Raw genomic sequence first — 14,870 nt, forward strand, 5'->3', positions numbered from 1 at the left:
AGTCACACTTGGTAATAGGACTTTAGTGACAACAATTTTTCTCACCAACTTGTTCAATGTAATATTACCATCAACTAAATTCAATTTGTACAATGAAGATATTATTGTGCTAAATACCATGCTAGTGGGTGACTAAATTTTACGACAGGTACTCTACTTTAAATGCGTCTAGTATGATTATATGGTGATTATATCATTTACTCTACACTTGTTATATTTGGATAAGTAAAAGTTGAGAACTTGACATAATGGTTGATGCAAGATATCATTTTGCTTCATATTCACCTCACAATCTCACATGTATTGAGCTGCAATCATTGTTTCCTTAATTGCGTCTCGTTTAAGGCTCATCAACTCCACACAGCATTTGTGTCATCTCAGCTTTAAGAGGAAGCTTCATCTACGTGAGTACGTGACTAGTACAAACCATTCGTGGACCCCACAAAGGCATTTGTGACTTGTGGGACTCAATAAGTGACATGGCCATCTTATCCGCAACCAAATTTCATTCGTGAGTAATGCCACGTAAAATCAAATCCAAGTGGGCATGCATGGGGAGCTCTTTAAGGTGACGGGACGGTTTACATGGCGTGCGAAGGGAGCGTGCGATGCTGCCATGTGTGCGTGGGGGCAACGCGTGAGCTGACGTTTTTGTCGTGGACGCCTCGTGGTTGCACGGGCCTTTCCGTGCTGCCTTCTGTTACTCTTGTCAGCCTTTAAACGACAAAACGACCTAATACTTATGAAATTCTCGCGGTTTTTTTTTCTTTCGCTGATTCCGTACGTTGTCAAGAAATTACGTCACTTGTTTCTCTTTTTGAACTGCCATTGCAATCCGCCTATCGCAACCACTGGGCCTGAGTCCGATGTGGAACTTTGCAAAGATTGGACTTGGGCTTCAAATTGGTAGATGACAAAATGTAAACATTCGTCTTGGGCTTCAATTTTCAGATTAAATGAATAAAGTACAAAATTATACATCATGTCCCTCAATTTCCCCAAAAAATAAAAAAAGTAAAGTGACATGTAACTAACTATTTTCTCAAGAATACAATATATATTTGTTCTCATAAAAGAAGAAAGATAGAGAGGAGGTTGAACTAGTCCTGTGCAGTAAACAACTTTCTTACTTTGCGAATGAATCTTCTGCATATTGGACATGTCTTGGTTTCTCCATAAAAGATCCTGAAACAACATGTACTCAGTGTAAGATACTCAAACTCATATATAGATAATGTTTTCGTACTAGACAATCTGACAACATAAAAGTAATATTATGTTGTCAAACTGTGAATCTAAATCACACATCTAGTCAAAAGTTGACTTTCATTCTAATAAAATGTCTAAATTCACAATTTAATAACATAACACATAATATTATGTTATCAGACTATCTAGCAATAAAACCCATTTGTAACTTTTTGACAAAGTGCATGTAAATATATAGTACCTTTGTGCGCAGACATAGCAGGTAGCACAATGGCCACAAGGAACCAAGAAACAATCCCTTTGCTCAGTGTAGCAGACGACACATATTTTCCCATCATACAAGTCCTCGGAGGAGCTAGTAATGTTAGTACTGCTACTATTGCTGCTACTGCAATTTCCTGATTCTACATCCCACTCACATGTCCCATATGTTAATGGTGGCATTGTCTTTGCAGGCTGCAATGGGTTAGTTTCGGTTTCTCCTACATCCCCAATACTCCTCTCCTCATCAAACTCGTTTAGGTACTTCATTATCATGTATATAACAAGCACAACCATTGCTGCATATATGGTTCAAACAACATTAGTTGCAGTCAATATGAATGCTAATAAGAAGGAATCATGTATAAATATGTGGTCTTATTTCATTGTATGACAACATAACGTGACAGATATCTGGCAAGAGGTTATTTGCTAATGCACTGCATATATAGGTGAACAATATAATGAGACATATGGCACATTAAGAACATTGATTTGAATTTGAATTTTTTTATGAATGCCATCTCCACTGCTTATAAAAAACTTGTTTATGAAGAGCAACCAGTGATTAGTTTGCAGATTGCAAATGACTGAACTTACTTAAAATCGCAACGTATGCAAGCATACGGGCTAGAAAAGTGAGCGTGATGCACCAATCTACCAGATCATCCTGTAATTATACAAAGAGAAATCATCAAGATCTGGTTTAAAATTTCATTGTGCAGATACTATTGCATCAAGAAAATGAACATATATATATAATGCCTTACTTCATAGGTACTACTTGTGGTTAAATTATAAGATTGAGAGTTCGTCCATTGAAGCAGCTTCCGGTGATTAAGTCCATCTATTATGGAACACATGCCTACAGCTCTGATATGCCTATCCTCCGGTTTTGTGTTTTGTCCCCTGCAGTTTGAAAACAGAGAATTAAAAACAGGCTTTCTGTAGAAACAAGTCATTGTATTATCAGCATAGTTATAAGTGGTTAGGTTTTAAATGTTTTAAATGTTTTAAAGGCTGACCAAACAGTACTATATAACTTTATAGTTTATATATTACTAGTCATCCTACATTCCTACCTGTATTAATAAGGCTTAAAGATAGTTTTAATCCTTCCTGAAAATGTGATTAATTTGTGAAATAAATCCAAGATGCATCAATGTGTGTTCCTAAATGTGAAGTAACAGACAATTTATGATTCGAGTTATAGTCCCTCAACACGCGTTAGCACAATCCATGAAAAAGAAAAAAGAAAGGCTTTGTGCATTACCTCAAAAGACCTTGACTTTAAGTCCTGAGTTCAAGTCCTGCAGCTCTGCAGAATCCATGGAGAAGAAACGCAGTGCTCGAGTACATCTCAGAAGGGAATGACAATGTCAACAATACTTTTCACAACTTCACAGAGATCTCATTGAGAAATGAGAAGCAAAGTTGTTGCTTTGTTGAAAGATTGGTTATGAAGATCAAATGAAATAGTCTTACATCTAAGAATATATCAGTAAATGTGCTAAATGCACACAACTTGTACCAACAAAATTTGGTAGAAGCTAAACAGCCCCAGTTTGAATGGCCTTGAACATGAGAAAGGTACGTGGTGGAGGCTGTACCAGGTTGGAACACAAGAAAATATAAATATAAATGATAATAAACATATATTCATATATGTACCAGACGTGCATTGATGTCTGAAGGCACCAGAAATAGAATGGTAGTTGTTCAACTCCATAGTACTGGACAATCTCAACTAACCATGTAATGGGAATGAAAAACTATCTGTCTTGAATGGTAGGTGGGCCTTTTTAGGTGAACCCAGAACTCCAAATTTGGATTTGGGACACGGTCTATTTTGAAATTGAGGTAGAAGAATTAGTGCTTTTTTAGTTTCTATTTGATGGTAGGGTCAGTTGGGAAATAATTATTGGGATAAATCTAATTAATTGTTGCAAAGTTGGCCCAGTTTGGACAGATTGTTAAATATCAGTTTGAGTTGGACGTCAAACTTGGGGTTTATGGATTTGAATCTTTAATATTCATTGCTTCAGCATATAATTGAATAAAAAATACATCTGCAGTTGAAAAACTTACATCTGCAGTTAAAAAATTACAATTTAGTATCTCAACTTTACCTCAGATTTCAAGTTAGTACCTCAAGTTTAAAAAGTTGCATGTCAGTACCTCAACTTTCATTTTGTTGCAATTACATACCTTCGTTAGCTTTTCGTCTGTCAGACCGCTAAGTGCCTACGTAGCACGGTGACGTGGCTTTAAAAAATGCCACATAGATAAAAAAAATAAAAAAATAAAAAAATAAAAAACTTTTTAAAAATAAAATAAATAATTATAAAAAACAAAAAAATTATAAAAACCAAAATTAAATTATAAAAACAAACAAACAAATAACAAATCAATAAAAACCATCAACAAAAATCATCAAAATAAATTAACAAAAATCAACCCAAAATCCATTTGCCACAACGCCTCCTTTTTCCCCAACAAATCAACCCCCGAGTCACCTCCGGTCTGACTCGGGCCAACTCAGCCACTACCCCAACTCGACCCTTGATCACCCCGAGATGCAGAGGAGTCAACCCATCTCGATCCCAGACCAAACACAGATCTGGGTTGACCAGCGCCAAATGTTTGACTATTTCCACGGACCCTTTTGCTGCTGCCAAGTGAAGAGGCGAAGAACCTTGGGAATTCAACTGGGAAGCGAGCTCGGGCTTCCGACCAGTAATTCTTTGGCGAAAGCAAAGTGACCCAGAAGCGAGGCTATGTGTAAGGGCGTGTCAAAATCAACCCGAGCAACCCTCCCTCCCAGCTACACAAATCAACCCACCACCCGATACCCCAAAACCCGAGCAACCCGAGACCCACCCCACCAGTCACCGGAGAAAGAGAGAGGAAGAAGATGCAGGTTCTCGCCGGAGATGGGCGCCGGAGAAAGAGATCGGGCAGAGAGAGAAGTGAGGAGAGAGAGGAGGAAGGAGAGAGAATCGGGGGAAGGGGGCTGAAAAATGGAGATAAAATGGAAAATAAATGTTTTTTTTGTTTTTTATAATTTAATTATTGGTTTTTATAATTTTTTTGTTTTTTATAATTATTTATTTTATTTTTAAAAAAGTTATTATTTTTTTTGTCTATGTGGCATTTTTTAAAGCCACGTCACCGTGTCACGTAGGCGCTTAACGGTCTGACAGACGGAAAAGCTAATGGAGGTATGCAATTGCAACAAAATGAAAGTTGAGGTACTGACATGTACTTTTTTGAACTTGAGGTACTAACTTAAAATCTGAGCTAAAGTTGAGGTACTAAATTGTAATTTATCCAAAAACTAATTATATATGAAACTGAAGAATCTGCCATTCCAGCAATCCAGCCCTTTCAAAACCCATGCACCACCTAACATAATCCATACATCCACTTAGTAGCCCAGTAGTAGCCCAAAATATGGTCAGCAGGAGTAGTGGCCCAGTGTAGCCCATTAGGCTAAGAATAGCCCAATTACAATATGTATACCAATAGACTATTGCAGCCCACTGTTGTATTATTTTTTTTGTTTTGGCCACTGCCCACTGTTGTATACCAATAGTTGGAAATATTCTTCTTCTTTTTTTTTTCCCCTTTTTTGGGGTTAACAGTATCAAGGTTTGCGTCAATACGAAAGGTTTACACTAGGAAGGCCCGTTAACCTAAGGGTTAAAACAAAGGGACCAACATGAATGGCCTATACCCACACCTAAACTACCAAGCCAAGTTGACCAAAATACAAAAAAAAACTACCAGGCCAATTCATGATCAACATAATAGATTGGTCTCTATAGTTTGTTAGGATTTTCAATTTCGTTCGTGTAGGTTTAGTTTGGCAATATAATACACTTGTACTTCAACAAAAAGAAAATAATACAACTGTACTTATTATATGTTGTACTTTTCCACATTACTCATTTCATTCATGTCAATTTCATTTGAATTTCGTGAAATCATGTGCACGTCATGACTCACTTTTGTGGCACAACAGCATCACTAATCAGCCAAGCACACACTCGTCACGTGCACATATTTGATGAAAATTTGAATAAAATTGACGGACATAACTGAAATGAGTAACGTAAAAAAGTTTGTAGACCATAGAATCTAAAAGTAAAGTTAATTTGCGAAAATAAGTGAGAGTCATGGTAAAATTCACGAATAATTGCTATAATTAAGACTTTTATGTTATCTTGACAAGACTTTACATTATTGTGATCATCACTCAAAAGTATTCTCATTTTAGTGTGTAAAAATGTAATCTCAAAACAATGTATAGTGATGTGTATCCCAAAACTCAAAAGTATTTTTGATATTTGATCATTGCACTCATGAAAAGAGAAGTTGTGTTGTTTATTATATCTTATGTCTCGTTTGATGCTGATGATTGAATTAGATAAGTTAAAAGACTAAATTCATTTTTATTGAAGGAAGAATGTGAGAAGAAGATAAATTAGTTATAAAGGAAACATATATCTTCTAATTCTTCAACAAATGATAGAATTAGTGGTGATAAGTTTTTCCTTATACTTAATTTATCTTTTTCTTTCCAGTTAGAAATTTTTTTCTTAAATACACACGACTAGTCATTTAATCTATCAAGTTTAATTTTATGCACCAAACAAAATCTTAAAAAAAGGAGATTGTGGCATCCATCGTGATTCGTGAAGACATTACCTGAATGGATTTCATATAGGTGCTGCATAAAGCTGTGAACCACAACACATCGAATAGACATGTACCAGGTAGTACTGGAACCTTTGCTTTCGGCATGCCTGCTAAAAGCACTGTTGTAATGTTGTGCATGTTCATGAATTGAAGTACACAATAGTGATTGACAAGCTCATATCATGCAATCGATTCAGATGCCCCACAGGCCCACGGTTAACATTGTCCCCATAATTGGCTTAAGACTATTATAATTGAAGCATATATACATGCATATCTTCTACCAGGAGCTGCACTGCGTGAAGAGTCCATCAAGGAAACTTACTTTTATTTTTCGTTTTTTTTTTGTCAGATACTTTTATTTTTGGAAAGAATTTGAATTACACACTTTGCATGCGTCATTGTTATTGATCGATGTCAATCACTCTGTCCTGCATCAAACTTCGCCTCTTCTGTAACCAAATTTTCTACAAGTTTGACGTTGCAAATGATGGCTGTAATAGTATATATGTCAGTTAAACTTGTAAATAAATTCATGATTAACTTCAAATTAAGTAGACCTATATATAAATATACAAAATATTTTCACATTATTTAAAATATAAATTTGAGATGCTTAACATTACTCTCTTTATAAAGTTTAACTTTGACACCTAATCCGGTTACTATGTCATTAGGACACACAATTATAAGACCCATAATCTTTCCTGGCCTATATCTGCACTTTATAAAAATATTGTTTTACCCTTATGGAAGATGAAAACAGGGCAGGAGCCAAGCAGAGGATTGGCTGGGCTATAGTCTACTCCATCCCTCAATTTTCTTTGTTAAGCGGCCAAAAAAAAGTATGGATAAGGCCCACGGTCCATAGAAATTCATCGATCCCATCCCATGCAAATTAAAATCTTGGCACCATCTTTAAGTGAAAAGACAACCTAAGAGAACACACTGGTGTGGTTGAATTAGTCAAAATTAATAATATTAAACAGAGGCAAATGAAGTTTGAATAATCTGGTAACAAGACAAAATACTCACCACAAAAAAGTAACACACATTAAACTACCACTTAAATAACCAAAGTAGAAATTAATTAAAGTACACCTTTGGCTGCTGGTTTGAAACCCTAAAAGATCGATCAGCCTGTGGATTCATTACTAATAACGTGTCCTTGCACAACAAACATGAATGCTTTTACCAAAGTGCGCCTTGTCTGCAAGGCTCATCAACTTTTCACTCTTTTTTTATAGTAGACGTAGATATTTTCCTTGTGCTGCAAAACTTGAAGACCTGAAATGAATTCGGTTGTCTATCTATGTTCAATGTTCTGTTGAACAACTCACACTCACTGATTCAACTTTAATGTGTCGATGGATCTATGTTCAGTGTTCTATTCCTTTTCTTTTTTGGAAAAAGGCAAATTCATCATCAAATTAAGTCCACTACAAACCCAAACCCTAGCAGCCTCTTGGCAGCTTCCTATCCTTGCATTGATCAGGAATAGTCGAATAGATTAATTAAAAAGAAAAAAAAAAGTAAATTAAAGATGCAGCTTTAGCTGATGTGTGTGCACTCCAGTTGTAATTTCTAAAAATATATAGATCAATTTATAACACAGAAAAAAATTACTATCACACATACTTCTAATGTATATTTCTCTCATCAAGTTCTAAATCACATAATGAAAAAGATAAAGACAATAAATATACACATGCTACATAAAATTTTTACTTCTATAACACATGCATTAATCAAACCCTTTACACATGAACATATTTAAGTTTATAACATATGCAATTATTATATATAGGAATTAACATGAACTAATCCTTGTAAGCTAGGCATGCATACATATATATATGTCATGCATGAGCTTCTAATTTCTGTATATCCTTCTGGATTAATTGTGTTTGGCATATTAGGGTTTTAAGTACCAGACAGAGATCGAGAGTGCAGAGATGCTGAGTGCATTGACAAATTAATGACATTATAATTAATAAAAAGCTAGGTCACCTTTAATTAATTAAAGAGTTAGCTAGCTCCGGAGGAATAAGCCTTTGTGACCACCGACCACAACATTTTTATCAGTGGCCCCGTGGTCAAACTAGCTGAAAAGTTGGATTAATATATAAAATTTTACATATTCTAGTAGTGAACTGCAAGAGACACGCTAATAATTACTGTCACCTCTTTATTGTTATCTGTTTCAAAAATTTAAAAGAGGGTATGACCAATGTGCTAGGATTCATATTAGAATTACCGAGAAGAAGAGAGAGAGAGAGAGAGAGAGAGAATCAAGAAGTATTTAATTGTCACCTCTCAGCCACACAAATTACATGTCTTATTTGTGTGGCTGAGAGGCGGTGTAACATATATCCTAACCAAATGCCAGCTCACATAACAATTCCTAATGACTGTAATAACTAATTAGCTAACTAAAACCACTAACTAAGCCATATTACTATTATGGCTTAACACAATGCACATGGTCGTGTATGTTTTACTAGGCGTGTGCAAAAATACTGAAAAACTGAGTTTAAAATTTAGAATTGAACTAAACCAATCGGATTGGTTTGGTCTGGTTTTTTTGTTGTTTTTTTGTTTTTGGATAACAAACCAAACCAAATCGATGATGAGCGGTTTGGTTTTGGTTTTCAATATTGAAATTTTTTATTTTAATTGAACCGAACTATCACTTATAATATATATTTATTTTCATATATTAATTAGTTTATATATGATTTTAATACCTATTATAGAGTAAATCAAATTTCCTATTATAGTTTATATATGTACGTTTGTATATGTTTATAATTTATAGTTTATTTAGTATATACTTAATTTATACTACTATATAGTTTATACTATATGGTTTTAATACCTATTATAGAGTAAACCAAATTCTCTATTATAGTTTATAGGTTTATAGTATATGTTTATAATATAGTTTACACTTTATACTTTATAGGATTAGTCTATAATTTATAGTTTGTACATATTATACTACTAGGGTATATATATACTAAAACAATTATAGTTAACAGTATATGAGTTAGGGTATAGAGTATAAGCATAGGTAATTGGTATATAGTATATAGTATATGAGTATATGAGATAAGGTATAGGGTATAGGGTATATGGTATAGGATATAGGGTATAAGATATGAGGTTTAGGGTATACCAGTTATTATCCGGTATTCGGATAACTGAACCAACCGAACTGATATTATTAGTTAACCAAACCAGTCGGCTTGGGCTAAGCTTAATTTGGTATTGGTTATCGAATTAGCCATTTCAAAAATATTAGTTTGGTTACAGTTATGACTTTGTGGTTCAGTTTTTCGAGCCATACACACCCTTACGTTTTATTGTTAACGTTTTTTTTTTTTTTGGCCAAGTTATTGTTATCATTTGAATTTGAGTTTCTTCTCGGAATCGTACATAGGCGACATGTTGAGATTGTAGAATCTCTTACACACGATCTATAAAGTTATATATGGATCTCACTATCGATTTATTGCCATTTAATTTTGAATTAATTCTTAAGTTTTACACTTTAAATCTAACACAATGTCAGAATTTATCCTTAACGATGAGAAAGAGAATTAACAAGCACCACAAATAATCCTAATTCAATCAATATTCGTTGCTAATTAATGATAATAAATTAATACATTAAACTCAAATAAATGATAAGATCTTTTAAATTTTTAAATTGAGAGAGAGAGAGAGAGAGAGAGAGAGAGAGAGAGAGAGAGAGAGTACTAAAATCTATAATAAGGCTGTCATGCACGAAGTAACGGATCGGATTAAGAGGTCCACCCCATCATGTATAATATATATGATATATCCCACTCACTAAAGCGTTTTGATGTGTGCTTCCAAACAAGTACGTACATGAAAATCTGTTGAAGGGATGCCTTTTGAACATGGAAGTAGCAACAATTTACAATTTTCTTTTGGTAAACAACAATTTACAATTTTACATTCCATAGGAGATAAGGTTATTTATTATATAAGATGTGTTGGTAACTCACAAAGTCATGAAATTAAACCAAAATTTTGACACTGTGTAGCACGTGCGCTAACATCCATCCGCATGAGTCCCATTGAGAATATATAACGTACCCTTCAATTGTCACCGTGTTGCTAGCATAACCTTCCAATTAATTAATTAACAATTTAACACATAAATTAAAGATTCACAATTAATATGTTCTTTTCATTAGTACTCTAGGCAATTTTAAAGGGTAAAATATGATGATGTGGGTTACTGGTTAGACAGACCCACACGTAAAGTATGCACATACATATATATATATATATATTTGATGTTTGAGGTCATATTAATTAATTAAGAAGTCTGCATAAAATTATAAATACTAGATATATATATATATATATATATATATATAGATCGAGAGAATGATGGTTTGATGTTTATAGATTAATTGACCCAAGAGTTTGGATTCAAATTAATGGTGTCAAGCCATGCTGTCAAGTGATCGTAATATGCCCGATATTAATCTGAGTAGAGGAGACGTCCTCCCACTTGTGCAAGAAATTATTATGACAACTCTATTATTTCAAATTGAAGTTTAATTTAAACTTAACTTGTTTCTTCTTGATCTCGCTCTATAATCAACATGCATGAATTAAGTACATCAACAGTCTCCCTTAACATATATTTGCTTAAGTATGTTTTTTTATTAATCGATTGTTATTGATAAATTTGAATTCAGAATTCACTCTAGAATACTGAGTGTCATTTAATCAAATGGTAAACGAACGATCAAATATTCATGTTTGAGCAAATATTCATGTTTGAGCAAGATGAATCGCTTCGTGCCAATGAATAAGTACGTTGAATAAGACATATAAAACCAAATGAATCATTGCATTCAATGGTTCAAGTACAATACGTACATTGATTCCACATGCTCATCAATGTTCTATACATGCATTATTGCAGGTCATGATCAAAATCTAAGGATATTGCTAGGTTTTAGTCCTCAAGTTGGACTTTTTGTGGTATTTAATTATAAAATCATCACTTCACACTTTATTTCAAATCTTTCCAAGTTGGACTTGATCATTGACATATTGACCGGCATCGATCAATTTCCATGACCGCGAGGCTGAGGGCATAGAAGTCTCGATCATTGTTCAATCCATCAAGACAAAAGCTGGAGGACACAAAGCACTGGTTTTGGCTTTCTAGTACGTAGTACGAGAGATTTGTTTTTTGTTTTTTCCTTTTTTTTCTTTAATTTCATATGCAAGTTGCACCCAAATTATTTTATTAATGCATTATATTGGCCTTTAATTTCATGCGCAAGTTGCATACTTTAATATTTAAGTGGAATTAATGAATGGTTTATTTACCATTTATCTTTAGATTATGATGTTGTAATTCAATGCTGAAGGGAGAAAATTGTCAGCATGTTGGTGATATGCTATGCTACCAAGAAATGGACTAGTCGGTAGGATATATCTTATAGCGCGCTAGCTAGCTAAGTTGATGTACCATTTAATAGAATTAGAGCATCCAATCCAAAACTAATTGACAATGGGTGGAGAGACCCAAGACTTATAAGCACATATGTTAAGCTCTAGTTTTCCGATGTGGGACATTACTCCACATTACTCTCAACACCATTGTGGTGGCACGATCGATGCGCCAATCAGCTTTTTATAAGATTTAAATTTAAATGTTTATGTATCTTTTTCACAATGATATCTTTAACATTTTTAATAGTGAACGAAATGAAGCAATTAATGTTTATTTAATATATAACAATAATTGGATTTATAATTAACTGTTTGATTTTAGTATGATGACCTAGTAATTAATAACCGTTTTACTTGAGTTTTCTCAAATTGTAAATGGTTGATACCATTTTGGGTCTTATTGATCTAGCTAGTAATTAACCTGGTTCCATACTAGGGAGGGTTAGATTTTGAGGAAATTTCTTTATGTAATTGTGACTAGCTAGCTAGTATAAAATCATAAGGCTGCCATAATGTCAAAGAATCGCCCCACCATGAATTTAGCATATCCATATGTGTATAAGTGCCCGTGATATGCTTCCAAACAAAAAGAAACCTAGCTATTGCTAGCTAGCAAGTTGTTAATCACTCATATTAACTTATATCTAGATCTCATATATGACCCACCTAATTAATTATCAAAACCTACGTTAACACATAATAAGTCCATAGGAATAGTTAGCACGTGCACTAAAATCCATGCAAGTAAATCCCACAGATCATTCTGAAAATTATAAACAATTCCACACATGAAACTTCATTAATACATCCATAGATTCACAAACTATATGGAACAGGAGCGCTTTCACAATCTTCACTTTTTGGAAGGTCTTTTCCCTTAACTTCAAGAAATTAAAGCTGATCTCCAAAGCAAAGCCAACGATATGATACCATGGACAAACAAACTATGATCAGTACTTGATGACAATTACACATCGAATATTAATTGAACTTATTTCACAGACACAGACCCAGTACTGCGATTTCAACAAAGACACTTTTAAAAGCTACATTCAACAAAGCAAAGCCTGCCCTTTTCAATTTGGTTCATAGAAAACACATTCTTAATTATTTTTTTAATTTTTAGAAATTCTTATATTATATTCCAGTATCATGCCGTAGTCATTTAACGGCGTCGTTCTGGGGTCCAATGCGGCAGAGCTGGGCTGAAGTGCACGGAAACAACCCTGGAGTCGAGCAATTCCATGATGGGCGAGAAGTTTACGCACCTTGGCACTTTGTACTGGTTAATCGACGCGCCTCTGGAGATGGCGTAGTCCATGAGCTCCTCAAACGTCCCATTCTTCACCACCCGAATTTCAAGCGGTCCGATTGAATTGTCCGCCACTCGGCCCTGCCGGTACACCGAGTTCAGCTCCTCCTCCATGGCGAGGCAGCACCGGTCCAGCGCCTCGCGACTGGGGGAGTTACTCGCCGGGTCCTTCACCAGGAGTTCCCAGTATATCACGTAGTGTCCCGGGATCGTCTTCGTGTCGGCGTAACTCGTATATTCGACAATGCTGGTGTTGAATTCGCGCAGCAGCGCCGACGCGCTGTCGATGGCCTTCTGCAGCTCGGCCTCGTCGGTCTTGTCTGCGTCGATGCTCAGCAGCACGTTTTTCCGCCTCACGAAGCGGAACTGTGGGGCCGCGTTGTGGAACCCGGTGACCTGGAGGATGTCACCCACGCGGTACCGGCTGAGCCCGGAGTACGTGCTGATCACCAGCTCGTACTCCTTGCCCACCTCCACGTCGGCGAGGTCCACCAGGCGGGGAGGCGAGGCTCGGGAGAGCGGAGGGGACGACGGGTCGTGTGGGATGAACTCGAAGTAGCCCATGTTCGGCATGATGGTGTACGACACGTCGCACGGCTTGCACATGGGTTTGAGGTTGAGGCCGAAGTAACACTCGGAGGAGGCGTACATGGTGCAAGCCATTGGCAGTGAATTGCTGTAGTATTCGAGTGTGGGAATGTACTGAGCCATTGCACCGGTCACGATGACTTCCAGGTATTTTGTGTTGGGCCAAATCCTTGGGATTATGCCCTCCCAATTCTCACCCTCGCACTCCTTCTCAATGAACTCCGCGAGCTCTGTGTCGGTTTTTAGTATCCCCGACATGGTTTTGTGGAGAGAAGGGTCGGTGATTTTAGGGTTTAGGTTGCCAGTGCGGATGTCATGAACTAGCTGGCGCCAGTTGAGTTGGAGGAATCGAATGGCTCTAAGTAGGCCGGAGGCAAACACGGCCCCAACTCGGAGGACTTCTCTGCGCATGATGAGTCCACAGAGCATTTGAGTGTACATGCTCTGGAACGAATCCGCGCAGAGAATGGCCTCGTTGGGGCTAGTGTACACATTGTACGGATCATACGGCCTGGTCTTGAAGTGGTCGCTCTTGTAGTAGCTTGTTAAGACCGGACGTGCCAGGAGCCCTCCCGGGGTCTTGGCCTCCGCCTTGACGAACAAGAAATACAGCCCCTTTCCCTTGTCTAAGTCTGGTATGTAACTGTCACATCAGCAGAAATCCAAACTCAAACTCATCAGAATTAGTAACAATTAGAGTTAAATTAATTAATAAACAAGAAACCTATATATATTTGCTTTGCGAAAAGTAATTAATTAGTGAAAGAAAATTTACAGGTTCATCACTGGCATGAGCAAGCTGTACAATAGGGTACGACGGTCCAACTCTTCATGAATTGTAGGCATCAATTTTCTTTCACCAGCTGAAGTCCCAGAACTGCATGCAAATTAATCCAAAATTAATCAATATTTTTACACCCAAAAAAATAATTAAAAAAAGAAGCTCAAAATGATTATAGAGTAATTACCTTGTGAGGAACTCGGAGATGGGATGAGAGCTGAAGATGGGTGAGCGGTCACCATTAGCAATGCGTTGGATCTCAGGCTGAAGGTCCTCGTACGTAACGACGGGGACTTTGGACTTGAACGTGTCTCGGTCCGTCGCACCGTCGAGTCCGAATCGCTTGAGGTACTCAGTCTCCGCGTTGAGACTCAGTATCTCCCCGAGAACCCTCTCCTGCACCGAGTCACAGTTCTTGGTCTGTTCCTCTATGAACTGAAGCGCCTTCGCGTCCTTCTCGTTCGCAGGTGGTCCCAGCGAGGACGAATGAGTCACTGCATCAACGGCCAT

General features: G+C 36.5%; 2 protein-coding genes across 2 annotated transcripts; both read right to left on the reverse strand.

Annotated features, from left to right (window-relative positions):
- Positions 1-933: 933 nt before the first annotated feature.
- Positions 934-3,065, reverse strand: LOC147284362 (E3 ubiquitin-protein ligase APD2-like). The gene is made up of 5 exons (XM_086245298.1): positions 2,744-3,065; positions 2,241-2,379; positions 2,071-2,140; positions 1,451-1,769; positions 934-1,185 (listed from the first exon to the last, which is right to left on the reverse strand). The coding sequence occupies exons 2-5, from the start codon at positions 2,331-2,333 to the stop codon at positions 1,101-1,103; spliced, it is 567 nt and encodes a 188-aa protein (XP_086101424.1). The 5' UTR covers positions 2,334-2,379; positions 2,744-3,065; the 3' UTR covers positions 934-1,100.
- Positions 3,066-12,526: 9,461 nt separating this feature from the next.
- LOC147284363 (putative indole-3-acetic acid-amido synthetase GH3.1) lies at positions 12,527-14,870 on the reverse strand. The gene is made up of 3 exons (XM_086243664.1): positions 14,548-14,870; positions 14,355-14,456; positions 12,527-14,222 (listed from the first exon to the last, which is right to left on the reverse strand). The coding sequence occupies exons 1-3, from the start codon at positions 14,868-14,870 to the stop codon at positions 12,845-12,847; spliced, it is 1,803 nt and encodes a 600-aa protein (XP_086099790.1). The 3' UTR covers positions 12,527-12,844.

Source organism: Dryas octopetala, chromosome 5, assembly GCF_963921425.1.
Source record: "Dryas octopetala chromosome 5, drDryOcto1.1, whole genome shotgun sequence".
Classification (NCBI taxonomy): domain Eukaryota; kingdom Viridiplantae; phylum Streptophyta; class Magnoliopsida; order Rosales; family Rosaceae; genus Dryas; species Dryas octopetala.